The sequence below is a fragment of the Penicillium daleae genome, assembly GCF_028827525.1.
Source record: "Penicillium daleae strain IBT 16125 chromosome Unknown utg000001l_segment0_segment0, whole genome shotgun sequence".
Lineage (NCBI taxonomy): Eukaryota > Fungi > Ascomycota > Eurotiomycetes > Eurotiales > Aspergillaceae > Penicillium > Penicillium daleae.
The window spans coordinates 754,207-782,120 of record NW_026623149.1 but is presented as its reverse complement, the minus strand read 5'-3'; the positions used below and the strand labels follow the sequence as shown (position 1 = coordinate 782,120).

At 50.2% G+C, this 27,914-nt stretch overlaps 10 protein-coding genes across 10 annotated transcripts; 6 read left to right on the top strand and 4 right to left on the bottom strand.

The window, feature by feature from the left end:
* Positions 1–243: 243 nt before the first annotated feature.
* Positions 244–2,112, bottom strand: N7458_000245 (indoleamine 2,3-dioxygenase family protein; the record flags this gene model as incomplete). Its single annotated transcript, XM_056903639.1, has 4 exons — positions 244–459; positions 538–1,079; positions 1,152–1,468; positions 1,619–2,112. The coding sequence occupies 4 exons, from the start codon at positions 2,110–2,112 to the stop codon at positions 244–246; spliced, it is 1,569 nt and encodes a 522-aa protein (XP_056771406.1).
* Positions 2,113–3,804: 1,692 nt separating this feature from the next.
* Positions 3,805–4,134, bottom strand: N7458_000244 (protein PET117; the record flags this gene model as incomplete). The annotated part of the gene is made up of 2 exons (XM_056903638.1): positions 3,805–3,978; positions 4,039–4,134. The coding sequence occupies 2 exons, from the start codon at positions 4,132–4,134 to the stop codon at positions 3,805–3,807; spliced, it is 270 nt and encodes an 89-aa protein (XP_056771405.1).
* Positions 4,135–4,421: 287 nt separating this feature from the next.
* N7458_000243 (uncharacterized protein) lies at positions 4,422–5,110 on the top strand (the record flags this gene model as incomplete). Its single annotated transcript, XM_056903637.1, has 5 exons — positions 4,422–4,424; positions 4,489–4,527; positions 4,582–4,615; positions 4,756–4,856; positions 4,940–5,110. The coding sequence occupies 5 exons, from the start codon at positions 4,422–4,424 to the stop codon at positions 5,108–5,110; spliced, it is 348 nt and encodes a 115-aa protein (XP_056771404.1).
* A 306-nt stretch (positions 5,111–5,416) lies between these two features.
* On the top strand, positions 5,417–7,081 carry N7458_000242 (triglyceride lipase; the record flags this gene model as incomplete). The annotated part of the gene is made up of 9 exons (XM_056903636.1): positions 5,417–5,780; positions 5,848–6,088; positions 6,156–6,165; positions 6,225–6,226; positions 6,283–6,371; positions 6,431–6,469; positions 6,530–6,659; positions 6,723–6,994; positions 7,056–7,081. The coding sequence occupies 9 exons, from the start codon at positions 5,417–5,419 to the stop codon at positions 7,079–7,081; spliced, it is 1,173 nt and encodes a 390-aa protein (XP_056771403.1).
* Positions 7,082–8,363: 1,282 nt separating this feature from the next.
* N7458_000241 (arrestin (or S-antigen), N-terminal domain protein) lies at positions 8,364–10,477 on the top strand (the record flags this gene model as incomplete). Its single annotated transcript, XM_056903635.1, has 5 exons — positions 8,364–8,576; positions 8,670–8,783; positions 8,845–9,057; positions 9,132–9,704; positions 9,767–10,477. 5 exons carry the CDS (start codon positions 8,364–8,366, stop codon positions 10,475–10,477), a joined length of 1,824 nt encoding a protein of 607 aa, XP_056771402.1.
* A 949-nt stretch (positions 10,478–11,426) lies between these two features.
* On the top strand, positions 11,427–15,405 carry N7458_000240 (uncharacterized protein; the record flags this gene model as incomplete). Its single annotated transcript, XM_056903634.1, has 3 exons — positions 11,427–11,779; positions 11,856–14,171; positions 14,223–15,405. 3 exons carry the CDS (start codon positions 11,427–11,429, stop codon positions 15,403–15,405), a joined length of 3,852 nt encoding a protein of 1,283 aa, XP_056771401.1.
* A 1,276-nt stretch (positions 15,406–16,681) lies between these two features.
* Positions 16,682–20,509, bottom strand: N7458_000239 (DNA-directed RNA polymerase II core subunit RPB2; the record flags this gene model as incomplete). The annotated part of the gene is made up of 2 exons (XM_056903633.1): positions 16,682–16,844; positions 16,905–20,509. The coding sequence occupies 2 exons, from the start codon at positions 20,507–20,509 to the stop codon at positions 16,682–16,684; spliced, it is 3,768 nt and encodes a 1,255-aa protein (XP_056771400.1).
* Positions 20,510–21,159: 650 nt separating this feature from the next.
* On the bottom strand, positions 21,160–23,428 carry N7458_000238 (beta-catenin-like protein 1; the record flags this gene model as incomplete). The annotated part of the gene is made up of 10 exons (XM_056903632.1): positions 21,160–21,242; positions 21,292–21,409; positions 21,477–21,761; positions 21,817–22,331; positions 22,389–22,482; positions 22,536–22,770; positions 22,823–22,929; positions 22,991–23,229; positions 23,291–23,345; positions 23,402–23,428. 10 exons carry the CDS (start codon positions 23,426–23,428, stop codon positions 21,160–21,162), a joined length of 1,758 nt encoding a protein of 585 aa, XP_056771399.1.
* A 334-nt stretch (positions 23,429–23,762) lies between these two features.
* On the top strand, positions 23,763–24,007 carry N7458_000237 (uncharacterized protein; the record flags this gene model as incomplete). The annotated part of the gene is made up of 2 exons (XM_056903631.1): positions 23,763–23,888; positions 23,954–24,007. The coding sequence occupies 2 exons, from the start codon at positions 23,763–23,765 to the stop codon at positions 24,005–24,007; spliced, it is 180 nt and encodes a 59-aa protein (XP_056771398.1).
* Positions 24,008–26,763: 2,756 nt separating this feature from the next.
* Positions 26,764–27,588, top strand: N7458_000236 (Bcboa17; the record flags this gene model as incomplete). The annotated part of the gene is made up of 1 exon (XM_056903630.1): positions 26,764–27,588. The coding sequence occupies one exon, from the start codon at positions 26,764–26,766 to the stop codon at positions 27,586–27,588; it is 825 nt and encodes a 274-aa protein (XP_056771397.1).
* Positions 27,589–27,914: the final 326 nt, after the last annotated feature.

Genomic DNA, 27,914 nt, shown 5'->3' with positions numbered 1-27,914 from the left:
ACGCTGACCTTTTAAATACGGTCAACTTGCTCTCAATTGGAAAATCGTTCTATATGTTTTCCAACCGTCTCCTCAGGTATCTGTAGGATATAATTCATAAACTTTCGAGCACGATTGACGATATCATTTTGAAGTTCGTTGATCAAATATGTAAAATCCCGCTGTACATCAGCAAGACTGGAGAATGCTCTATGTCCAGAAAAGAAAGATCCAAATAACAAGAAAAACGCAATCTAAAAAATTCTAAACCCCACGCTCCTGGCACCACTTCTCAACCTCCTTAGCCAACTTCTCCTTCTGGTCACGCACAAGCTCCATCATAGGCTCAACCTGCTTCCTGTGCGAGGCAATCAAATCCTCCTGTCCATCGACGATGGTCACGCCCTCCTTCGGTGCGAGATAGCGGTCGTAGATGGAGATCATCAGTTCCATGACGGCGGAGAGCTGGTTGGGCAACCACTGTAAAGATTCTCATTAGCGTCTTTTCTTGGCCTCGTAATGGATTTTTCTCTCTTTAGGTTTGTGTTTCCTACTTACCGTCACGATGGGACTGCCACCGGTAGCAGTAGGATGAGGAGTGCGGCGAATAATATACTCGCGGGCGAACAGCCAGTGGCGCCAGCGGAAGCTGCGAACGTGATTCAGAGTCCGGAGGAAGAGGACTGCTGTCTCGGAGTCCTGGATGGAGTACTCCTGCACGCCGATTTCCTCGGCCTTTTCGCGAACGTAGGTGAGGAATTCGCGGTGGGGGGTGGGGGCGGTAGGCGCGGAATTCGTGGAGGATCTTGGTGAGGGGGGTTGAGGGCATGGGGATTTGGCAGAGATGGTCGAGGAGGGGGATCTGTGTGGTAAGAGAGGTTGATTAGTGGTGTTTGGTGGGATTGAAGGGAGAGGAAGAGAGAGAAGGGGTGGGCTTACGATGCTGTCGTTGGCGCCACTCTCGCCGCGGAAGTTGAGGGGCTTGTTGTCTTCGACGCCGTCGTAGATTACGCCGTTGGGGAACATGGATTGGTTGGTGATGCCGAAGATGAAGACGCGGAAGGAGAGGTACTCGGCTGGCTTAGAGTTACCCCACATGTCTATTGAGACGTTAGTATAGTTCAACTTGATAGATATTGCGCCAGTCTTGATGTAAGGGAATTGGAACATACCTTCCATGGACGCTTCAATCTTCTCCATGGCCTTCAAGATCTCACGGAAGCCATCGTTGATGTCGGGACGAGGACCATGCTGCTCAAGGGTATCAATGACCTTGAGGGCACCAGAGATCAGTGCGCCAGTCTCCTTGACCATGTCGACGTGGGTCAGGATGAAGCCAGCCTCGGAGCTCTTGGGATCCAGGCCACGCTCAAAGGCGCGGATCAGACGGAGGTTGGAATACTCCTCTAGACCCTTGGAGTGGTCGGCAAGGGTATAGTTGAAGAGAGCATAAGAGGCAGCATAGGACATGAAGGGAGGCAAGTCCAAGCTAGATCAGGGTTAGCATATATTGTTTGATAATCCAACGAGGTGAGACATCTGCAGCGACAATAGACTGACAGACTGGACATTGAACAGAGAAGTGATAAAGGGTTGAACACGCAGAGGGGTTATCAAGAAAGGGTGACATATGACTTACATCTGTGCACAACGATACATAGGGCGAGCAACGGACTTGGGCAAAAGGTCACGGCCAAGACCATAGCCCTGGTCAGGATTCTTACACCAGTTCTCCCAGCAAGGCTCGAGAAGGTAAGACGAGGCCAGGAAGGTGTAGTCACGGAAGACAGCCGCAATGGTGAAGCGATCCCACTCTCCATTGGGAAGCTTCAGCTTCTCAACCTCATCAGTCAGGTCAGTCAGCTCGGCCTCAGTAGCCGGGCCCAACTCATAGGTGGCCAGCAGACCAGGGGTGCCATCAAGCTTGACAACAGGAAGACGCTCGACCAAGGAGGCAAGAGCCTTGAAGGCCTCGGGCAGCTCCGAGGGAGCAGTCTGGTAGGGCAGGAAGCCAGTGGAAGTGGTGATAGTGAAGGGGTCTAGGGCATGAGACAGGGTAGAAGGGTCATCATGGATATGGGGGAACCGCTTCAGGGTAGCAGGGGAAGGGAAAGGAACTTGAGTCCGAGTCATGATAATAATGAGTTGTGATGGGTCAAGGGTGAAGGGCAAAAAGAGCCTTAGTATAGGAAGGTTTGATATGTGAAAGGGGAATTAAGCCTAAGTCCCAGGGGCCAAACGACCAAGTCAGGTACCAAGGAACCAAAGAAAATGGGCTAAAAAGGTAGAGAGAAAAGTTCAGGTTTCTTAGAAGATGGAAAGAAGAACAGAAAGAAGGGGGTTTTGGGCGGGAAAGGAGGCGATTCTTATAATACTCAGAGGCCGGTATCAATTCCGGCCTCAAGTCCACCATTACGAAAGAGAACGCAACTTCGCGTGGATCCGGTGACATCGCAGGTTGAACTGAGTTTAAGGGGTCTGATCATCATGGAGATAGTTTAGGGACACATATACCACGTTCCCACGCTGAAATATGATATTTGGCCTTCCTCTTGTCTATCCAGATGCTCTATACAAACGCCCAGCGAAGGAGGGCAGTAAATGGTCACGGGAACACGCTAAGCCCGTTCCAGCGATGCCTGAGGAGCCACCCAAGCACTTCTTTCGCGGGGTCGGCGCTAGAATATAAGATGAACCATGTATGAATCGATCCTATAGGTGCTTCTGAATTACTAATTCGCCACAAACATCTCGAAATAAGGTCAATATGGGGTATTTCTCTCCAAGCTGGCCGTACTTGTACCTCTATATTCCACCCGGTGCTAAGGCTGGAGGCCCAGATCCCGCGATTTGATTTGCCGATAACGGCGATTTAGACTTTCCTAGCGTCCAGAGGCCGGAATTCAGCCGGCCTCCGATAATAGCCGGCCTGTGTTGGGTGCATCGGCCCGATTTGATATTCTTCTATCAAACTGTACGACAGGCGCAACTCGATTGTGGTCAATTAACCGCCATAGATCAAATCAAAAGTAGTATTGTTGTAGGACCTGCATCTAGAGAGTTTAGTAAATGGCCCTTTTATCTTTTGTATATCCCACCAAGTTTGTGAGTCTGGATTTTAGCGTGCGACCACCTAGGATTCTTCAGATTAGCTATAGAAGAGTAACTCCAATATATTCCTGAAGAAAAAACATTGATAGATAAACGTAAGAGAAATCTACGATACTACCTAACAATCTGTGTAAGGTCTGATTGCGTAATTCTAAAGGAGGTAACATAGTATTCACGTGGTACTACACTCTCTGTAGTCGTGCTCGATCTAACATATTGGAACACGATGTCAAGATCTTATCTTTTCATTATTAAGAGATCGTTTTTGAGAAGCCGAAAATAAAGGTAGTATTGTGATTTGAGAGCCCGATGTTGCTCCACCTCAACAACCAGCAACGACGGGAGATCGGTTTGACTATTGACTGCTAGGGATGAAGTACAGATCAGCTGATATGATTGCAGAAACACATGTATCAGATAGCTTCTTTTCCCAACCAATTGGAGTCTAGATTTTTCTCTAATATACACAAAACAACGGCTTTCATGATCAATAATATACAACAGGATATATCGTACACAGTACTCAGATGATATTACACATCGTGTGCCTCCACGAATTGCGTGCTCCCCATCGATGTCTCCCGGTAAAGTTCAGTCGTCGGAACAATGTCTCATATTCGTAGCCATGCAGAGACACGCCATGTGCATTCCAGACCGGGATCGCTGGATCAAAGGCCATAGCAATTCGTCCACCCATAACCCCCTAGCTCCTTGTCATGACCCTGCGCCCGTACTCTGACCAGCTGTATCCGTGCCGTCGGTCGTGCTGTGAACAGTCTGGAGCTTGAGGTATTCCTGCTCAAGGCGTTTTTGCATCTCGAACTCGGCCTGTCGCTCTTGACGAATTCGTTGCTTCTCCATATCCCGTTCCACGCCCCTGTGCATGGCCTGTATCACAGAATAAACTATTAGTATATCTCCATACAAGAAAACAGTTCGAGTACATACCGCCCTATCGTTCTCTTGAGCCCAGTGGACAAAGTAGACGATGCCTGCCGTGCCCAGGCCCGTAGCGGCCAGGGTCAGCTTCGATGCGCGAGACATGACAAAGTGAGAGACTAGTGCAAAAACACAGATATGCGCAATGCGGGCCTAGAAATAAGTTCCTAATGAATGCTGAGGCGAGCCTGGACCTTCGATCAGCCAAAAATGCGCGGCGGAGTATCGCGCTATCACAAGGCGGAGGTGGATGGCAGTACTCTTCCCCACCGCCTTGGGGGGTCATGCGTGGCTGATCGAAGCTCCAAGCTCCGCATCCTCGTCGCCCGCCTTACTATCGTTTCCTTGTCACCTCTTTTTGATTGGATATTTAGAGGGGTTTGTGGGCAAATATGGTGAGATAGGATGCCAGAATTGCTTGTGTTGAGTTGACCATGCTGATTGCTGTCGTTGATCTAGTCAGCTCAGAACTCCGCGGGCATTCAGACCCTCCTCGATGTATGTGCTTCCGAGGCGCCGGTTGCTGATACAGCGTGCTAATCATGTTTTCAGGCCGAGAGAGAGGCTCAAAAGATTGTGCAGCAAGGTGGGTTGTCTCCACTTTATTCCCCCGTTGCAGGTCCGGATTGCATACTGACATGCTCGATCATTTACAGCCCGAGAATGTACGAGATTGAGACTCTCCGATAACGTGCGCTTGCAGCCTGACCGAATTCTTCATTACAGATCGCACTAAGCGGATAAGGGACGCCAAGGCTGAGGCTCAGAAGGAAATTGAAGAGTACCGCAACCAGAAGGAGGAAGAATATAAGAAGTTCGAGGCCGAGGTGAGATCGCCCGCCCGGAGATGCAAATCACATTGCGATATTGCGTGAAGGAGCAATTCCACTGACTATTCTGTCATTTCCAGCACTCGAGTGGATTCAAGAAGGCTGAGGAAGATGCGGACAAGGAGGCCGTGGAGAAGATCAAGGAGATCGAGGCTGCCGGCAAGAAACAGGGCGACAAGGTCGTCGAGGATCTTATCAAGGCGACAACTGATGTGAAGCCTGAGGTGCCGGAGAAGATTGTGCAGGCATAGAGTTGGGCATTTTGGGTTTCTTTGTTTTCTTTTGCCTCGGCCGTTGTTAGAAAGATGCGTCTTCGTGGCTGTTCATCGATATCCAATCTTCGGGAAATATGATTCTATTTCTTACAGATCTTGTGTTGGGGATGTTTTGTCTTGTATGAGCTTGGAGAGGGATTTTGCTGCATATCGGACCAAGTCCATATGTGCTTTGTTGCTTGATCTAACCGAAACACCATGAGTAGATCTTGACCACCGTCTGATTAGATCGGGTACTGTCGATAATGCAAAGTAAAACCCATAGCGGATAGTTTTCAACCGATGTCAGTACTTGATTCAGACACAAATGCCAACCCCGGGCGACTGAATAGTTTGTTCGATCCAGCGACAACGATCATTACCCCAGATGGCAGCCTCAGGCACCAGCATGATATCTATCCGTTGCGTCATTCCTCGAAGCTCCAACCGCGTTGCGCCGATGAGCCGATCATGAAATATGCGGCTGCTATCTCAAGAACGGCTGGTCACCCGCTAGCCCGGCGCTCCATTCGGCAGGATGCCACTCATTTCACCCTCCGAACATATCACTCGTCCCAAAAGAACTCGAGATCCATCCTCGAGCCGCGCCTGGAGGACCATGGCCGGGTCATCCACGACCAGTACTCGGTAGTCCGAGATCACTACGGTGCGCAGCGAACATGAACCACGACTATCGCATTGGGCACTCGCTAATGGATTGCTTTGAGCTACAGATACCCCGAAACACCCTGTCGTCCTGGCCCACGGTTTGCTTGGCTTTGATGAGCTTCGGCTTGCGGGTCGATACTTTCCAGGCGTGCAATACTGGCGCGGGATTAGAGAGGCGTTGACGGCGCAGGGCGTCAAGGTTATTACGGCTACAGTACCGCCGTCAGCTTCTATTGAGGAACGGGCGGAGGAATTGGCGCGAGAAATCGAAGCCGGGGCGCGGGGGAAGGATGTGAATATCATTGCGTATGTGGATGCCGCGACTATTGGTAGATGGTGTGCAGACGCTGACATTGGACTGAACGGTGTACAGTCATAGCATGGTGAGTTATATTCCAGCTCTTGTGGTGGTAATGGTGACTAGGTGCTAATATGGACTTAGGGGTGAGATACCATCGCGACATTCCTTTTGACTCGAGGTCTAATAACAAGTCGCAAAGGGGCCTTGATTCTCGATACATGATTAGCCGTCTCCAACCGCAGAAGTTCAAAGTGTTGTCACTCACTACAATTGCGACGCCCCATCGAGGTATGCCAGCGTAGTCCTCAAAGTACCGATTGAGGCAGAAGCTGACGTTGTCGCAATAGGCTCCGCCGTTGCTGACTTTTGTTTGGATCAAATCGGAGGTACGTCAGTACAATATCTCATTAAAGATGGGATACTCTCGAACTGAACAATGGATACAGCCGAGCGCCTACCGCAGATATACTATACCCTGAACAAACTAAACATCGAGACTGGCGCCTTCGCACAGCTGACCAGAAAGTACATGTCCGAAACCTTCAACCCAAACACGCCAGATCTAGATGGCGTTCGGTGAGCTTTCCAGCATTCAAGAACCGTCTCGAGTTCAACCACTTGACTAAACCACTCGACCAGATACTTCTCCTACGGCGCATCCGTCAAACCAAGTCTATGGTCTGTATTCCGACTCTCACACCGCATCCTGGCTGAAGCCGAAGGTCCCAATGACGGCCTTGTTAGCGTGGCTAGTAGTCTCTGGGGTGGAGAAGCGGGATATAAGGGAACTTTGGTGGGCGTCAGCCATCTTGATCTGATCAATTGGACCAATCGGTTGAAGTGGCTGGCGGCGGAGGTGACAGGTAACCCGCGAAAGTTTAATGCTATTGCGTTTTACTTGGACATTGCAGGTATGAAGGTGCTTCAGTCATGGATTTGTAATGCGATTACTAATTTTGGTTTGTTGGATAGATATGTTGGCGAATGAGGGTCTTTGAGGGTGGTGGTTGTTTGTAGCAGTCGTGGGGATGACATACGCATAGATCTTGGATACCCCGCATTGTTACTTTTGTATAGCCTTGACGTTGGCATGAATATTGTTATTTCAATTCTTTTTTTTTTCTTTTTGCTCCTAGAATCATCTCTAGGTAGCCTTGCCAAGTTGTAACTTATTCGATTCGTATATTTATGGTTACGTACACAGTATCGCAACATGGCAGTTGCAGTTCAAAGGTCTGAAAATAGAGACCTAGAACAAAGATCATCTAACTACGCCCCTATTTAATTTTTGTTTAAAAGGTCTTCCTGAATGTCTTTTGAATTATATCTCTGAATAGCCCAAGCATTATTCCTCAATTTATCTTTCAAGTATGACTGATGAAAATGATTCTGCGCTTTTCTGGGTGTTTCAACCTATGGAACCCCACTGCAGTTCTACAGTACTATGTGCTCCATCGCAACCCGCGAATCAAGCTCGAGGTCTCGGCAGAACAGTATTTTTGTTGGAAGTTGATGTTGTATGCAACTGCAGGAACATCTATTCTGGTTATCGCGAGGGAGACGCAATTGCTCATTGTCGGTGAGATGCTGATTCACTGAGTTATCTGACTGGGCGGAAACACTGGTGCCTGGAGCCCTGGCATTTGTTGTCAACGACCGGGATTTTTCCAAGATAGTGTGTCGCAGGTCTATTGAGGAGCCTATTTTTAGACTTGCTGGATTAATTGGCCTGGACCCCTTTTTGGTTTTCTCTCCAGAGAATAGGTTGTAGAATAGGACGATATGCTGTATTCCCGAGAGCTAGAATGCCAGTTAAAAAACATCATCACATACTGTAGTAGTCTCGGAAAGTTAGGGACCCATGGACCATGGACAAAGGTGGCTTAGCGGCTTTGGCTGAGGCGCAGCTGTAGCACTTAAACCCATTGAAACTTGGAAAGTAGTCCAGGCTTCCATCAGCCTTGCTGGGCACCCCTACAGAAGTCTAAGTACAAGCGTCGTGAGGAACGGGTGCGTTTGCGAGTGGCCCTGCCGAGCCGTTGACAAATCAGTTGATCCGATCCGCCCAACGTCATTATTCCAGGCCTCCCTCGCTTTTGAATCCGCATTCCTCCCACTACTGTACATTACAAATTCTCCCTCTTGTTCCACTCTTCACACCACAGGATCGATTCTCGTCGCGACCCGATCCACGCTCCCGAACCGATCGTCTCCTACCAAGATCGACAGCGGAATACCGAGACCGATACCGAGACTCCGGGGCCCCGGGCGCGAGTCGCCATGTCCGCAACAATCTTCCTGGACAGCCGACACACGCATTATACCAATCTCGACTTTCTGTCGGGAAAGGTTGTGCTGCAGCTTCCGACTGAAGCGGCAATTGGAGGAATTCAAGTCAAGCTCGAGGGCGTGAGCCGAACCCGGCTTTCTGGCGCTCGCAATCCACACAATGTCAACTCGGACAAGAAACGGACGGAGCTAGAGATTCATAAGGTGAGGGACTCATGGAGCTGTAGCTCGAGTGCTACTACAGCTTTGGTTCTGCGAGAGTAGAGATTGGGCAGTATTTGCTGACGAGGTTCACAGATCCTGTACAAGGTTGCGACCGTCTTCCCCACGCCGGGTGTCATGCAGACCGGATCACCAGCAGTATCGTACACCTTTGCGCCTGGTTCCTATGAATACCCATTCAGCTTCAAGGTCAGCTGTCTCACCTCGTAGATATATACACATTGTTGGGCAGTCTCTGACCTTTGAATAGTTTCCTTTCAATAATTCCTGCAATACGACCAACAGCATGCGAACCAACCTCGTCACCACAGGCCTCAAGGTTGAGATGGCTCGCGATGCTACCCGTCATGTCAAAAAGACGCTACCTCCTTCCTTGAGTGGATTTTCCGGCATGGCTGAAATCGAGTATTTCATCAAGGCCACGGTCATCAGACCGCAGTTTTATAAAGAGAATATTCGTTCGGTATGTCCATCTCGAGCACGAGAAGGGAGAACTTCCATGTCTTCTCGAACCAACTCAACTGACAAAAATGCTAGATTGTACCTTTGAAATTCCTCCCAATCGAGCCACCAAGAACCGGAAATCCCAACGAGGAGACATACGCCCGGCGACAACTCCAATTCTCTAAAATGCAGCCAAACATGCCAAGGAAGAAGAGCGGTATTTTCAATCGGGGAACCAATCCACAAGATATGGATACAGAGCCTACTCGAGTCTCGATCGACGCTCGACTTCCAAATCCTTCCATTCTCACCTGCAATGAACCAGTGCCGCTTCGCCTGATGGCTAAAAAGCTGACTGATTCGCCGGAGACAATCTTTCTGCAAATGCTGCAGATTGAACTCATCTCGTATACAAACATTCTTGCACATGACCTGACGCGGCAGGAGAGCGGTTCATGGGTTGTGATGAGTCGCAGTAATATGGGTGTGGCCCTTGGACAGCCAGGAGATGCTGTTGGTACAGAGTGGTCCATTGATCCAAAGTTGTGGGGTACCTTGCCCCTTCCTAATTCGGTCGCGCCATCCTTTGAGACGTGTAATATTGAGAGAAGCTACGAATTGGAAGTACGGGTTGGGCTAACCCACGGCACTTATGGCGATATGAAGGTAAGCTTCGACCACAAGTGCTTTTTTTTTGTTTCAATTTCCTTGACTAACGTTGTCCTCAGCCCCAACTGATCGTTCTCCCCCTGCGAATGCCAGTCAAGGTCTACTCAGGAATCGCACCGCCTCAAGCCCTTTTAGATGCTATGGCAGCTGCTGCACCGCAATTATCACCTTCTAAACCAACCTCTGGACCTTCCTGGCCTACCGGCGCGGCCAGCCGACCTCCAATGCCTCCACGACCCAGCACAGGACCCGTGCCAGTGGATGCAGGCGCAGCCTACGATGACGCACCCCCAAGCTACGAGGATGCAATGGCAGAAAATCTAAGCCCGGTAGATGGACCACGCCGCGAGTATCACCCACCAGACGCCTCTTCCTCCCGAAGAACAGTGGAATCTGGAGCTGATGCCAAATCCCCAGTCCAAACGGGAAAGGCCCGTGACGATGGACCCGCAGCCGAAGGTTCCTGGGCCCCTCCTAGCCACGAGGGCCGTTCTTCCTCGGAGTCCTTTGACATGTTACCCAGCACACCGCCGGAATCGCCCTCTGGATCCCCGCCTTCATCGCCCGTCAGACGCTCACAGAGTATGATGAAGGTCCCAGGGAATCAGGCGAGCGATGAAAGCCCGCCGAAATACCAGTCCATCGCGGAGACACAGCTCCAGCCTCCAAATGAGATTGAGCGCCGGCCTTCGCAGAATAATTCGCGGCCCATGAATTTGGGTGTGCCTACCCGGAAACCAGTACCGCAGAGTTCGAACAGGTTGCATTGAAATGGGTCATCGTGTTTCTAACATCAGACATCGCCTACATGAGAAGAGAGGCAACTTTGTCACGAATCAGTCGGAACGCAATGCCCAGCGCGGTTTATTCATATCCATCCAACAATGGCCAGATCGATCCACCCATCACTTCCCTTATCACGCACATCATTACCACCACCTGCATTACTTGATACCCTCCGTCATCGATCATATTCTTAGAGACTTGGTTCTTGGTTGTTTAATTTGGAGGCTGCTGCATTGCGGGGATATTGTTGGTGTTCTTTAGCATTATACGATTATTGTGATACGACATCAAAGGTTGAAAAGAAGTTATGCATACCGGCTTCAATCTCGAATAATTCGAAAAGCACCATGCCTCCTATGGGGAGTACAGTTGTATTGTCCAGTAGTATGTATGGTAGTTCAAAAATTCCAATATAGAAGCTGGTGAAACGGTTCAACCAGGTATTCTTCGACTTTTCTTTCGGAAGGCAAATCTAACTGCATTCTAGTATATTTTGATCCACTGATTGTATGTGATTTATAAGATGCATTTGAAGTTTTATTTCGGTTCCATGCAGGCATATCAAATTCCGCTGACAATTATTATCCTCCCACAGGACTAGTGTTTGCATAGCGCCGATCTGTGCCTGAGGCACTAGACCAAATACGGCTAGCGCCCCTCCGCGTCGAGCTCTTTGGGGAAGCTGCACGTTTTCCTCATTCACCGATTCTCTCAATCAAGCCCGTCTGGCCGGGCCTCGACCATTTCCCACCGTTGACTTCTTTCGTGAGCGATTGCCCCTGGACCGGCAATATCCAACTCGACAACAATCACCACCCAGGCTCCAAGTAAAGCCGAACAAGCACACGCGCAATTCTTGAACCCGCAACTCCCCAAACAACGTACCTCTCCGTTTGCCCGTCTCAATGGTCTAGTTCCTACATCTGCTGCACTATGCGCCTTCACCTGATAATCTCGCGGCATGGGCTGCCGGTCACACGCATTCTCTGGACGACGACGTCCTCGTCTCCTGCGCTGGGAGAATATGGCTCCCACGGCCCGGCCTCAGCCTCTATGGTTGCGTCGTCGCGGACACCGAATATTGCCTTTGCGAATGGCGGTTTTACGATTGCGCAGTTGCTAGAGGATGTGAATGAGGTTGTGCCACTGGAGACGGAGCCTACCATATTCGACCCGGAGTTCAGTGGTCAGTGGGGGTTGGAGGATTATGTGGTTGAGGTTGGCGGGTCCGAATGTCTGCATTTCATGGAGGTGGATGGCCTGTTGAGGGATGGGGATGAAGTTGTGTAAGTCTTCTTGCCTTGTTTGTTAGCATTTGCTGGCAGATGTGTGCGTGGATTACTGACCTTGCGCGTGCTGCAGTATTCGGGCGCTCCAGCTAGCTGATCTTCGCGCTCGACGGTTATGCGGTCGTCACCAGATTACCGGCGATGGCAAGCATTTGATCGACGGTGTGCCGTTCGGAATGCCTTTCTACAAACGAACCACTTCCAACCGGCCTGCGATCACTATCCCGCCTAGAAAGAAACGACGCACTGTTTTCTCTGGTTGGGACCATGGTCCTGCGTTTGAGTATGAAGATGGGAATCTCGGTGCGAATGTTGATGAAGCCGGTGATGGAGAATGGTTACCTCCGAATAACGCCGGTTTTGGAAAGGAACTTTCAATTCTGCCCGCGGACCACGAGGTATCTGACATGGGGACTGTGATCAGACACCCAGTCAATTACTCTGGTGACACGGAAAATGAGGCGGATGGATTGGAGGAGGAGTCAGATGAGTCCGAGGAGGATGCAGTTGATTCTGAGGCTGAAGCGGATGAACTCGAAAATGAGCTGAAAGCTCTCAAGGAGGAGTTTGAACACCCAGTTGAATCTCAGTTCATTGATATTCGCTCTCAGGGTCATGTCTCTGCGGGACATGCTCTGCGGGCCAGTTCTGTGGCGAAGCGACCATCGTCGGCGGATACCCAGGGTCGAAGCTCCGTGGTTGGACCATCTTCTTTGTCCAGTAAACGGTCTCGCGGGGGAGAGGATTCCTCACCCAGGGCATCAAAGGCTGTGAGGTTTAATAAGGGGGAAGGGGGTGTCCCCGGAATCACCGACTCTGACTTCCTCCGGGGTTCATCGGCTTCATCAGTGACCAGCCTTTCGAGTGTGTCATCCGAGGACAAGGAAGATGAAGACTCGTCGGAAGATGAATCGTCTACTGTTTCATCTTCTGACTCGGATGACTCGAGCTCAAGCTCAGAAGAGGACACCTCTGAGTCCGAGGACGAGGAAGTTGAACTGCCTCCCCAGAAGATCATCCAACCCACCATCGTCAACCCTCCCGGAGAGGGATCTACCCGAACCAAGAAAAGCAACCAGCGCTTCAAGCTCCGGCGCAGACTTTCCAAATTGAAGGAGCTGGGCGTGCTGCCAGAGGAAGCCGACTTTGCTGCCCTCCGCGCTTGGGAAGAACAGAACGGAGGCTGGCATATACCCGACGAATCAAGCATAATGTCTTCTGCGGCTACCAAGGCGCAGAGGAAGGAGGAGGAGCAGCGCGAGTTTCAAGCCAGGCGAGAGAAGCTGCTTCAGGCTCTGGCTAACGGTGGAATTGACGTTGACGAGACTTCCGAAAAAGAAAACAAGCCTCCTTCGCAGCGTGCTGTTGTGGAACAAGCAGTGTCCAAAGAGAGTGTTGCGACTGAAAAAGCCGAGCCAGAGCCGTCTACTCGGCGCTCTCTTGACATCGCGAGCTCGCGGCGCCTGCTGTTCGGATCTCTGGGAGTCCGTACGCCACGAACTAAAGAGGACGAAGAAGCTACTCGGAAAAAGCTAGCTGCCAAGGCTAGTACGGTTCCTTCTCGGAAAGCAGCCGAACCATGGCCAGCCGAGGAGATGGAAGAGGAAAGTGATGAAGACAACGATTGGCAAAATAGGCTAGTCATCAGAGCTACAGAGTGTATCTATGATGATATTGAGCTGAGTGCCCCGCCATTCCCATTCGAGCAGCGCTGGGATGATGATGCCGATGCACTTATCCGCCAACGAAAGGGATGGGGCAAGAAGCGCAAGCGCAAGCAGAGAATCCAGGTCTATAATGGAGACGAATATGGCGAGTATGAGGATGGTAATGGGTATGACGCCTACGAGGACGGCCTGCACCTCAACTACGACAACGAATGGCCTACAGCCGAGGATGAGACTACGAATGTGGAGGACCATCAGGAGACCGCCCAAGCTACTGTGGACGATGATCTCCCTGTCATGCCGAGTGACCCCAGCTCTGTTGCAGATTTGCTTGAAATTCAAGCCAAGGTTGGAGCCATCATCGCTTTCCGACAGTTGGACATGTCTAAAGCGACGAATTGGCAACCTCAATTGTCAAATTATCGCGTGGCCGAGGTCCACGAGGTTCTTGCCAATGGCAATCTCAATGTTCGTCTAGCAGTACGCGACCGAAGACCCAAGGCAGACGACATTGACCCAGAGGACGACGAGCCCCGTGAGTATAGTGGGTTCGAAATGCCGGGGATGGATGACGACGAAGACGACGACGGCTACCGGGAGGTCGCCTTTGCCGAACTCAGCGAACCTAAGCTGCTGCGACCTGCAGCCGGTGTCAACGACGATGTGGCTGATGAGAACGACAAGAAGGACAAGGACCAGGAAAAAGTCGGAGAAGGTAGCATGTCAGTAAACTGACCCTTGGTTGTTGTTGCATGCGCTCACCTCGTTCAAAGTGTCTCCGTAAGCGCGGATTCCATGCCGAACGTCCAGCCGCATTCGCCGCCTCCACCTGTCGACATGGACCTAGATGAAACTACCTTCGTCACCCTCGTCACCGCCGCCAGTCGTCCTCAATCACCGAATGAGTCTCCCGCAAGAGCTTCTGGAATGCCATTCTCCCGAACACCTGGTGCCGCCCGGGTCTTGATTACACGGAGCGGAGACGCGGATGATGAGCACAGCGACACGCCTGCCGTTCCTTCGCCGTCTTTCTCTGGATTCCATTCTGCGTGGTCGTCGCCTGGAGCAAGGCTAGGCCCGCGTTTCAACGAGTCTAATTTGGAGGGTCACACGCTCGTCGGAGACCAGTCGATGCTTGCGGTGGACCACTCACATCAAGATATGTCGACTCTGTCCTTCCTATCTGCCAATCAATCATTTTCCGATATCCAGCAAGACAGCACCCAGCAGGATCGTCAGGTTGTGGATGATCCACTGGTCTCTGGAGGCAACGACTCGCTTCTATCCGTGGTACATAACCCAACAGAACACGTCTCCGCAAAATCGTCCCCTGTCCGCAGTGCTTTTTCAGCCAGTCATGACGGTGCACGAGAAGAAGAGTCTGCAAAACCGACACCCTCACAGGGAGCCAGTATTCTAGAACTGCTTCAAAGCGGCTGGCCAGGTGCAGAGGACACAGATCAAGATAAAGACGAGGCAGAAAATGATCTGAACGAACCCGAAGACCATGACAGCGTGATCCACAGCAACCAAAGCCGTCATCTCTCACCACAGCCATCCCCCAAACCCCCAACAAGCGCGCAACAAGAACCGCTCTCGCCGAATCTCAACGCGGACTCTCTATTCCAGTACGACTCTCCTGCAGCCTCGACCCGCTCTAAACGCCACGCTCCAGTTTCCGCGTCTCAGTTGAGCTTTTCACAAACATCTGAGATCATCGATCTTACTCAAAGCCCCCTCCCAAGATCCAGCCCAGAACGTCCTACATCGCAGAGTGACCGGCCAGGATCCGGATCCAAGGCTAGCGGCAGTGACGAAATCTCCTCGGGGAAAAAGCCCCGTGCATCATTGGGCAAGATTCAGGAAATGTCCGAGGTGATTGTCAGTCCGCAACCGAGTGAGAAGAAGTTGAAGAAAAAGAAGAAGAAGCGGTCCTCGGGATCAGGAATCCTTTAGAATGAGATGACAATTGGACCTATTTCTGGAGGTGTATGTTACTTCTTTCCGTTTGATCGGTGATCACGGGCAAGTACTTTTGTATCTACTGTCTTTTTTTTGCTACACTGTAGCTTTTTCGTTTTTTCCTTGTATCTATCGAATAGGTGTCTTGGCTGTGGATATCCAGCGTGAATTCATTCTTTTAGGGTTGATGACCTCATGTGATTCTCTGTTCGGTTTAGTATTCTTCTTTGAAAATTGGTCAATTCGAAGAACTGGATTTAGAGAATAGAGTAAGTAACGGTCCAAGTAGATGTGCTTCACAAGCTCTCTAGTCAAACAGTCTTTGAGTTTATTGGAAGTTTTTTTTTTTTTTTGAATGACAGCATCATTTACTGCTCGTCCTGTTGTTTAACTAGTGACTGATAATAAGATTTTCAAATCTTGCCAAAGTGTAGTTCCTCCTGGCCCAGCCCAAGAAGCTACTTCATTCTAATATTCCCGGTTCATTTGCTATCCCTTTTTGCTCATGCTTGCCGTATATGATTTAGAACTTACCTTTAACTTTAACAAGCTCGAAGTAACAAGGGTCTTTAGACAAGGAAGTAGGACAATGCCTTGGGGCCACTGTAAGTTTGCAGTCATACGAGCGGCTGGCGATGCCTAACTATGAATGCCCGTGGCCATACGTGCGTTGATTAATCTTGATAAGACTGTAGACTTTCTTCTAGACATAGGATAATTTTGCTATTCCACTGTGTATAGCTTTTATTCTCATCTCTCCCGGATGCCTTAGAATCATAGCGTGGTATCCGATGTATGTTCAAGACTTTATCTTTAACCGCCTTATGTGACTCACTGTTCCCGTTAGCATGCGAACCAATATACTGATCATTTGAATGCATCCTCAAGAAAATAGAAGAGAAATTCGATCTTGACCTCTATGACTACGTGGGAGACTTCTGTTGCGGGCAACCTCCTTAGTCCCAGCTGCACACCTAAAGGTATCCATATCTGCCCTTTCTAAGTCACGGGGTCAACAACGTTAACGTTACGAGAAAGCTACTTCCATCCAGGAATAACAGTCATAGACAAAAATTTTATGATTTCAACTATGTATGACCAGATGAAAAGGAAGATGCTTCGGCCATGATAACACTCCCGGACGCCACAGCAGAAGTCCCAACGAACAGGAGTTTTTCGAGCAAATCATTAAAATACAAGATAAAAAAGGGAAGCCGAGGGGAGGAAAAAAAACGGACGATGCAGACCTGCAAAGAGCCAGGCTTGTGTTTTACCGAACTGATACTCCGGATCGATCGGTAAACATCCGAGCGGCAATGTTCATCGAGGCCAGCTCTTGGAACAAAAGCTTGGCGGCGTAGGGGATATGTACTTGCGAGATGCGGTGCTTGTTGTTGCAGAGACGGCATTCGAAGAGACCCTTCTTGAGTTTTCTAGATACGGGCAATGTTAGTATTTGGTAGTTGAGAGTAGGGTTAAAGGAGGAAACTCACGCGATAGGAGTCATCAGACCGCAGTCGTCGCAAATGTGAACACGGAAGGGATCTGAGACATCGAAGAGACGCTCCTTGAGGAAGTGACTGGCACCGTGAGCGATCATACAATCGCGCTCCATCTCTCCGAAACGCAGACCACCGTCACGTGCACGACCTTCAACAGGCTGGCGGGTGAGAATCTGAGTAGGACCGCGGGCACGAGCGTGAATCTTGTCGTCCACCATGTGGCGCAGACGCTGGTAGTAAGTCGGGCCCAGGAACACCTGCGCAACCAGCTTACGGCCAGTGTGGCCATTGTACATAACCTCAAATCCACGAGACTGGTAACCGTGCTCGCGGAGCAGGCGTGAGACGGAGTCGACAGTCACGTCTGTGAAAGGCGTAGCGTCACCCTCGAAGCCACGGAGAGCAGACACTTTACTCAGCTGACACTCGATCAAGTGAGCAATGGTCATACGAGATGGAATGGCGTGTGGATTGATAATAATATCAGGCGTCAAACCCTCGCGACTGAAGGGCATATCCTCCTGTCGATAGGTGATACCAATGGTACCCTTCTGACCGTGACGAGAAGCGAACTTGTCACCAATCTGGGGGACCTTGGTGGTACGCATGCGGACCTTGGCGAACTTGAGGCCGTCATTAGCAGTTGAGATCACAACCTGATCGACAATACCGTTCTCAGTGCTGCGAAGCGGCGTCGAGACGTCGATCTTGGTGTGTGCCTTGGTGCGTTGACCGAGTTCCTCTGCGTCAGGCGCAAGAGGTGCAACCTTGCCGATAATGATGTCCTCTCCAGAGACACGCACACCCGGAGCAACGATACCATCCTCGTCCAGCTTGTCGTAGGTGCCTTTGCGCATGCCAAGTGTCTCGGTTCGCATGGGTTTCTCGAAGCTTTCGACGAAAGACGTGCCCACCGTCTTTTCCGAATCTGTATATGTGCGGTAGAACAGACTGCGGAATAGACCGCGGTCAATGCTGCTTTGGTTCATAATGACGGAATCTTCCTGGTTGTAACCAGAGTATGTAGCAATAGCCACAATGGCGTTTTGACCGGCGGGCAGCTCACGGAAGCGAAGGAACTCCATAGACCGGGTCGTGGCGAGAGGCTTTTGAGGGTAGTAAAGAATGTTCGCCATAGTCTCCATGCGCTGGGCAAAATTGGTCAGGAACACACCCATGGCCTGCTTACCCATGGCAGACTGGTAGGTGTTACGAGGCGACTGGTTGTGATCAGGGAACGGGATGATACTGGCGCATACACCGAGAATCATACTGGGGTGAATCTCGCAATGCGTCCAGGTATGTGCTCGTTGAGTCACGGTGCGCACTCGCTTGTTGGGGTCATTCTTATCATCTTCTGGCAGGGAGTAGCCAGCTTGGAGGTGCTTGGATATCTCCAAGTCTTCGGGGGTCATGACGATCATGATCGTTTCTTCTTCCTCTGCATCAACGTATTCCACAACGCCCGATCTGACCAAACCGTCCCATCCGAAACCTTGCTCCCGGAGCTGCTCTGGTGACAGTTCACGCTGTAGATCCTTGTCAAGCTCCAGCAGGCGAATGTGCTCCTTATTGAGGACCAACGATCCAGCGTTTTCACTCTTGGGATCGTTGTCAACCACGAACAAGGGTCGGCACACACGTCCAGCGTCCGTAAAGATCTTGAACTCTCGGTCACGAATGTCACGAATCAAGCTGACCTCGTGAGAGATCATGTTGCGGCGACGGAGGGACTGCATAGTGTTGACCAGGTGTGTTGGGTCACGGTGGATACCGACCCAGACACCGTTCACGAACACCTTGGTGGCGTTAGGCGTGACTTGGGGTTCGAACTCTTCAAGGACTTCCATGTTCCGTTGAATCATGAAATCAACGATTGGCTCGCTGGGTGTACCAACGGTGATATAGCACATGAGTGCCAGATTCTTGACGAGACCACAAGCTTGACCTTCGGGTGTCTCAGCTGGACACACAAGACCCCAGTGAGTGTTGTGAAGTTGACGCGGTTTAGCAATCTTACCATCTCGGCCGATAGGCGTGTTGGTACGGCGGAGATGGGACAAGCTGGAAGCGAAGGTGTACCGACTCAGCACCTGGGACACACCAGCCTTGGAGCTGGCAGCCTTCTTTTGCTCACCCCAGTTACCCGTCGCCAGGGCATACTTCAGACCACCAGTCAGGGTAGCAGCCTTCAGACCAATACGGAGGTTAGGCTCCTTGTTAGTCTCCACGCATCGTTGCATGTAGCGCTGCAGGTCACGAGTGACACGGGTGAACAAAACACGGAAAAGACCGGCCAAAAGTGGACCAGCCAGATCCAGACGCTTCTTTCCGAAGTGATCACGATCATCGACATCGCGGCGGCCGAGAGCGCACTGCAGCAGACGGTGGACCATGTAACCCAAGAAGAAGGCCTTTCGGGTCTCACTGCCCTCGCTTTGCGAGATATGGGGCAACAGCTCCTTCTGCATAATCTCCCTGGCGTAGCGCACACGCCGCTCGTGGTTTAGATTAGATTGAGAAGAGCCACGCTTGGCAATGAAGTCGAGAGCAACTTCACGGTCCTGAATGACGAAACCTTCCTCAATACATGGCTTCAGCATCTCCAGCATTGGGGTATCATTGCGGTCGTAGCAAATATGGTTGAGGATATCTTCGTCAGAAACAACGCCTAGAGCTCGGAAAACGATAACGATGGGAATGTCGGACTTGACGTAAGGCAGGGTCGATCGGATAGTAGGACCAAATCCACCCTTCGCACTGTCACCTTTGGCGAAGAGCTTGAGCGCGAGCTGGGAGAGAAGTCGTGATCCCTTCTCGACGGCACTTCGGATTTCGGCAACGTAGGGTGTCGGGCTTGGAGGGGCCTTCTTGAAAACCTGCACGATGTTTCCAGCACTGCGTTCCTGCGCAATGAGCACCTTCTCACTACCGTTGATGATGAAGTAACCGCCAGAATCGTAAGGGCACTCATTCCAGCTGTAGAGACGTTCTTCCGGCGATTCCTTCAAGCAACAGTACTTGGACTTGAGCATAATGGGTACCTTGCCAATGAAAATCGTCTCCTCCTCCTGCCAAGCTGCATCTTGTTCCCTCGCTTGCCACTTAAGATACGTGCCGCGGTCTTTGTTCTCGTCTTCAGCCTCGCCAGCCTCGTCGTCGTCGCGGTCGGCCACTTGACACTCTCGTGCCTCGGTGACATATTTTTTCATGGTAAGGTATAGAGGACTGGCGTAGGTGAGGTTTCGCAGACGCGCCTCTTGCGGCAACATGCTGACGGTTGATCCATCATCTTCCGTTACGGATGGTCGGGTGAGCATGACTGTGCCGAATTTGATTTCGAATCGGCGCACGACAACCGGCTCGGGTTCGTCTTCATCGGGGGGTACGGTCTGATCGAGAACCACTTGTCCTTGTTCCTCCACCATTTCTTGCATAGTCGAGGAAATGAATTCGTCAAAGGAATCGAGCTGCTGGGAAACGAGACCCTTGACGTCGAAGAAGGACGAGATCACCGTCCAGCAGTCCTCGGAGGTGATGCCATCCTCCGCATCGTCGTAGAACTGCTCCTCGTAAGCTTCGTCGTAGTCGGCCATGATTGCGATATGTCAGGAGAACTTTGGGTTGTCCCCAGGGGAAGAGAGGTGAGAGAAGTTATCTGGGGGGGAGGGCGCAGGGAGGGCGCGTCGGCGGCGAGGGAAGGAAGTGATCTGAGAGTCACCCAACGCGCTGCGACACCCGCCTGTCAGTGGCTGGCAAAAAAAAAAGGAATTTCCTGCGAGTGTCACAGACGAGGGATGGAGCGACTGGAGAGCTCGGTGGGATGGATGAGGATCTCCCAGCGTGGCAAGATGAAAGGACTGATTGATCTCCGAGGATCTTGATGCTTCAGCGCCGCCGAAGTAAACTAGACCCGATATGGACATACCATGCACGTGATCAAATATCACGTGGACGGTAGCCTAGAAAATCAGGTCCTATGCCGAGAGAGTTTCAGCCAGTGAGAAGTTACCATTTTAAAGTCTGGCGTGGTCCCTTGTATCTCAATGAAAGGTGGAACTTGCTCATTCTACGGAGTTACAAGATGAACCACTGCCTAAATTCAATCTCTAGCGAAGTCTCCCAAAGTCTGAACCTGAAGTAACCCCAGTTGTTGAGGACCAAACTGATGACAACAAGGGAAAGTGTAGCATTGGAAACTGCAGTTTGCTATACAGTAGGGTATTGTTTTGCTCTCTAATTTGTCTTACACAAATTGAAGCAAAGTGCTCAGCATATCCTTAAAGTCTTTCTGACCCTGGTCCTCATCTCCAAGCCCTTCCAATTGTTCTACAACAGTTAGCTATGCGTCTACTCTCCAATCTCAGAAGATTCTTACCTTGCAGAGTGCTCCGAACCAAGGACAGATCCTCATCCCGGTCTGCCAAAAGAGAGACAACCTTCTTCTTCGCTCCATCATCTTCGGCAACCAGCCATGCCAGGATGACATCGATAGTCTAAACAAGTCATCAGTAAACCATGAGCCTCTGCGAGCCAAAACCAGAGAGTAAAACTGGGACATACCTGTAAAGAGAATAGACCAGCGTCAAACCGGCGTGACAACCACTCTCCAGCCATAAAGTCCTGATCATCTTGAGAAAGACCTTTACGCTCCTTCTCAATTGCCTGCTCGACGGGAGATACACGAGCGGCATATTCTCGTCTCAACTTGATGAGTTTCTCAATCTTCTCGTAATCCTTCTCCATGAACTTGGCGAGTGCTCGAATCCGCGGAGCAGAACCACCGGGTAGAAGACGAAGAAGAGAAGCGAATATACCCAGCAGATGCTCAATATTTTGACCTTCTTGCTGCATGATGTCAGCCATGTGCATCGTAGTGGAATGGTGTTACTGGAGGGCTTACCTTTTTCATGAACATTCCAAAGATTGTTCTCAACCCTGCCGCTTCAACAAGTCGCTCGCATGCCGAGCCTCCTCCTGCACCACCGAGAGCATGGTCGAGAATCTTGAGAGCTCGAGGCTTACTGAACTTGCTCTCTCGGAGCATAATTTGAGCAAGTTCAATGCCCTCTGCATCGAGGAACTTCTCATTCCCAGCGTCATCGTCGACGAGGCAAGCCAGGGAGTCAAACAGGTTTTCCACATATTCCTCCTCTTCGGAGTCCTTTGGCGGGTCCCGCTTGCGATATTGGCTCAGGAGTTGAAGGAGGGCATCGACACCGTCAAGACCAACAAACTTCTCTCGATTTTTTGGTGAAGACTGCAGGAGAATTGCGAGAATCTCCGCAGCATACTGCTTGTTCTGGGACACCGGGGTTTCTTTCTGCTGTATGCGGGATAGAATCCAAGGCAAAATGGCAGCATCTTGTCCAATCTTCTCTGCGAGTGGGGATTGGGATGATAGATTTTCCAGAACACCTACAATAGGTTAGACATATTAACCAGCGGAACAGAGACATTGAAAGCCCAACTTACTCAGAATGTAGTAGACACCCGTCCTGTCAGTGTCTGCGCCTTCGTCTAGGCGCGAGAGATTTTGAGTCAAGAGTTCGATAAGGTCGGCATCCATCTGGCAAATGTCAGCACAATCTTACAAAACTGCCAAATCGCTAGACCACTTACCATAGCATTAACAAGGCTATCCCACTGCTCCTGTTCAGCCTCGACATCCTCATCTGTTAGTTCACCGATAATCTGGATGGCACCAATGGCAATATCCGCATTCTCATGAGACAGTAGCGAGACCAATGAGGCGACGCAGCCCATCTTGGCAAATTCTTCATAGATCTCAGGGTGCTCTGACAGAATAGACAGTCCCTTGATCTCGGTGTCGAGGTCGGCTTCGGATGCCATGAACCTGCCAAAGCCAATTAGCATTGACCCTAGCCTCCAGAGACGAGCTAACATACTTTTGCGGGTCATTCTCGAATTTGGCACGAAGCTCGGCGTTCTTGGATATCTTTTTCTCAAAGTTCAAAGCGAAACGGCGCACCCAGGCGGCATCGAATTTCTCGGGCTAAGGTGTCGGATAGCTTGTTAGCAACTGAGTTCACAGGTTGTATCCCACGAATGCATACCGCAACTTCTTCCTCTTCGTTTTGATCGATATATTGCATGGCCTGGGCAGTCTTCTGCTCCATGCCACCACCGAAAAAGCGGCCCTCCTCATCGTCGGGAATGTCTTCCTCAAAATCCGGAGGTAGTTCAGGTCCAGCCTCGCCATCGTCCTCGTCAAACTCGTCCTCCACCATGGCTCCCTTGCCCTTTGACTTCACGTCGCCATTGGAGTCCAGCTTTGCCGCTTTGTATAGCTCATCTTGGGTGTTTTGTTAGCGAGGTGTCGAGGAACGTTTGCGAGGAATACGAAGGGGACGTACTAGGGTCCTGGACAGGCTCAAACTTGCGCTTGGAGCCGCCTGCAGGCAGTGGCTTCTGTTTAATTGTCAGATCACATCCACAGACAAAATCTAAGCTCCGCTAGGACTTACTTTGAAGAGCTCGTCGACGCTCGTCATGGTTGCTGGGATACGAGCGGTCTCACAGTAAAGCAGCGCGTGGGAACGACCCAAGGCCAGTGGAAGGCGTTCGACAGGTAGTATTAATCGGAATAGATCAAACTCAAGGCATCCGCTAGAAATGCCGTTTGATTCCAAGTGCACGATTTGAATCATCGTCGCATTTCCAGCTGTCGCGCGCGCCGAAAAGTGATACGGTGGCCGAGTTGTACCAAAGACGCAGTGACGCCAAGCGGTCCGGCGGTCGCAGATTTCTTGACATTCTCCGGTTTTCAACCTCGACCCATATCCTTCATTTATTACCATCTACCTGCCATTCATATCATTCGTCAAAATGGCTCCCAAGCGTGTCGCCGCCTCCAACTCCACCCGTCCTCAGAAGAGCTTCCTGAGCACCATCTACGACGAGGCCACCAACCCAGAGAACGCCACTATTGTCCGCAGCCTCCTGGTCTTCGGCGTATGTCCTCAACACTCGAGCTGCTCGTCGAGTCGGAAACAAGGCTAATATCTCTTCTCTTCTAGGCCGGTGTCGCTTTCCTCCACAGCAGCCTCGGCGAGCTCCTCCTCCCTCCGTGAGTCGATCCGTGTTGATACCTCGAATCGACCAGCCTTGACTGATAAATATCGCAGTATGTAAAAACATCTACCCACGAATCATCTCTCTCTCGGATCGACCTATCTCCTCGAATACCACAAGAGAAGCATCAATGAAGGGACAAGCGGCATAGACACTTGATGTGTTTGGAATCCCTCTGTATCATAGTTATTGGAAGAGGCGTATGGCAGGTCTAGGCAAGCTCTGCCTAGGTGATTTGTTTTAAATACCAATGTTATCAACCCTCTTATAGAGTCTGAAAGAGATGTCCTTGGAACTGGTCGTATCACTCATCTGCACCTGTCGCAACGACTACGGGTTCGGATTGGAGTTCGACCCCCAAAAGGGTCGCTTAACGGGATTATCATCTCGAGCTATGATCTGGCATGCACGGTTTTAAAAAGGTGCTAGTGTTCGCTAGATAGGCGCCGTGTCCATTATATACTCACATTTCAGGCTCAACTACCGCATTGCTTTTGCTGTCGTTCAGGAATTACGCCTAGCAGATAAGCTGCCCAGATCGTGCTTCCAGAGGGCTGTGTAAAAGACGTTCTCACAGACTTGAGTACAACTATAACGAGGTAATTTGTTTACGGAAGCGAAACACAAACCTCTCTTCTCATGATGGGCACTCTCAGCCTCTTAGGTACTCCAATTTTTGTATAATTTTAGAGTCGGTCTTCTCCTGCCATTAAGCGCATGGAGTCCCCTCCCTCCGGCCCCGTCATAAGTAGATTTGGCTCATGCTGAAACATGTCGTGTCTGGAGATCTGCACACCCTACGCGCTGGCATTTTGGTCAATGCTCCAATGAGTTTTCTCGTTAGATATCGTGGGTGGTTATGCACGCTACCGGAGTAGATAGCTATAATTATGACAGATTACAGAAAAAGTCGTGTTTCAAATCACCGGAGGTTTCAATGAGACAAGTGGTCAACTGTCTCTTCGACAAGTCCGGTGCTTCTATCCAGACCACTTAAAGTCTAGTCAAAGCAGCTGCATGGAATCCCAGGAGCGGGAGAAGGTTCTGCCCGCTCTTTTTGGTCATTGCAGAGCCTAAGTCATTACGGGAGAAATCTTGAGGGAAAGCACTATAAATCAAGAGAGTGGAGACGAGTTCATGTGGTTTTTTCTACCGAGGTGTTTGGCTGATGTCGAGATTACCGAGAGCATATGCGAACCAGCAGTATCCAATATCAAGAGTGGGGATAAGGTTATAAAGGCTCTGTTCGCGGAGCCAGGACTTGAGCATTACTAACGACCTGCTAAGGGCTGCGGTATCAAATGGCGATACAGGGGATGAAATCATGCAGACAATCTTCAAGCAAGGAAAAGATATTGACATCTCAGAGGATATTGTCAAGCCACGGTGTCGAATTGGCGATCTGGCGATAAGATATCTCATCGAAACGCTCTTTGAGGAGTTTGGAGCCGATATTCCAATCACGGGGGACATTGTCAAGGCAGCTACATCAAAAAGCGGCAGGAGGTCTTGGACTACGAATACTCTTCTCGAAAAGTCTGGGCCAACAAATGAGTAGTACCAAGGAGTGGTCGAGATTGTCCTACAAATAACGGTTGGACATGTGCGTACTCCTAGTTTGGAACTTCTTATATTATATTCTCTATTCCAAATGGTAGGTAGATGTTTGCCGGTCGGTCCATCATCGTTCAAGTATTGGCAAGCGCAATGACTTTCTTTCTAAACTTTCAAAGGGCTTTTAGATCATGATATCATCCCTGAAGCGAAGCACACCCCTACTGGAAAAAAATCATCATCACGACAACTTCTGCTCCAAAAGAACTCATAGAATGATACATATTAGTTGTACAGCATTAACCTTTCTCCTTCAAGGCTTTGCTACAGAGTGTTACTAGATGCCCAAGTCCGGAGTGTTAGCTATCGGGTTGGTTGTTTATTGCTAGATTACAGAAGTACCCGATATATTATATGGCTGAACACTACAAAAGGGCGTAACCGCACTGCCATAGCATTCCTTCCTTCCTTCCATGCACTTAACCCATTCATTTAAGTACGAAATATAAAAACCTAATCCCTTTCGATTAGCTATTATATTGAGTTAAGTCTTATACTCTCTCCATCTCTTTCGTTCAACTCTTGTTCGAAAAGATCGGTTTGAATATTCTTCGGAGGGACCAAATTAATGAAACTCAACTCCATTTATACGAGTATAGCACTGTTTTGATTTAACATACATAGTAGCCCGGGCACAATAATGTCAGTCGCGTCGACATCCAACATCCCAAAGCGGTATGAGGACCAGGGTTCAGCTAGGTTCACCCCCGCTTTTTTCCACGTTCAGCACTGGCACGCCCGGGCTGACAATGTACTAACTCGATCAAGCATACGGTTCAATTTCCAGAAAGAGATTGACTCGGTGGAGTATATGTACCAGGAATCCATTAAGATGATGATGCGAGAACTGATTCGCAGCGGCTTGATTCCGGAGATAAAAGTTCGCAGATAAAGTGGAATTAGGCTTACCGCTAAGTTTGGGGCCGTGCGTGCATGATGCACGATCTAGAGTTCGACCTCCAGATGCTCGGGTATAGTCCTCAATCTCCGGCGGCAGCCGTACCAGAGCATAATGCGTCATGGGTCATTCTTGCGGAGCATTTCACATATAAATTCGTCGTATTCTCCTTCAAATATCCATTCTATCTATATCAACTTGAAAAACATCACTTACTATCTTGCTCAATTCACCTGCCTCACCATGAAAGTCTGGTTTATCACTGGATCCTCTCGCGGCCTCGGCCTCGCTATCGCCGAAGCTGCCCTTAATAATGGCGACTCTGTCATCGCGACCGCTCGGAAGCCAGAGCAGCTTGCCAGCCTCGTCGATAAATTCGGCCCTGATCGAGTCCTCCCGGTTGCTCTCGATGTTACCAACAATGACCAAGTCATTCAAGCTGTGAAGACTGGACATGAAAAGTTCGGCCAAATTGATGTCGTCATCAACAATGCAGGATACGCAAACACTGCCGCTGTCGAGGACATGGATATCAACGATTTCCGATCCCAGGTCGATGCCAACCTGTTTGGCGTAGTCTATGTGTCAAAAGCAGTCATTCCTATCCTTCGCCAGCAGAAGACCGGCGGTCATATTTTCCAGGTCTCATCACTCGGTGGACGGTTGGGTTCTCCGGGTCTGTCTGCATATCAGTGCTCAAAGTGGGCTGTTGGTGGTTTCTCGACAGTCCTTTCTCGGGAGGTTGCTCCCCTCGGCATCAAGGTCACGGTTCTTGAGCCTGGTGGTATCCGGACTGATTGGGCGGGCTCGTCTATGCAAGTTCCCCCAGTGAGCGAGCCTTATCAGCAGACGGTTGGGTCCTTTGTCGAATATCTGCGCAAGTCGTCCGGAAGTGAGGAGTCTATCCCGAGCAAGATTGCGGTTATTATTCTCAAGCTTCTGGATGAAACGGATCCTCCTCTGCGCCTAATTATTGGTCCTAACGCGGTTGAGTATGCTCGGTCTGCTGGCGAGGCACTGGCTGCATCGGACGAGAAGTGGCGTGAGCTGAGTCTTTCTTCAGTATAGTGCAACAAATACTTATGCACCCTTGTATGAAATTTTGTGTCTTCCAAGGATTATTCTGCTGTAGCACAGGTCGTGGTTTCAGTACACGACCGCTTTAGAATCGAAAAATCTCAATTAATAATCCACCGTTGCGCCGTACTATCTATTTCTATTCTCTACCATTCTTACATCATACGTACCCACGATCAGTTCTTGAACGACTTGACATCTATATTCTCAATGTCTATCTCAGACGTAGGTTTATTGGGACACGAACACTCTGCCGCAAGCACAAAACTTCCTCCCATATCAACCTCTGAGCGCAGTCACACGCCCGATCCAGCCAT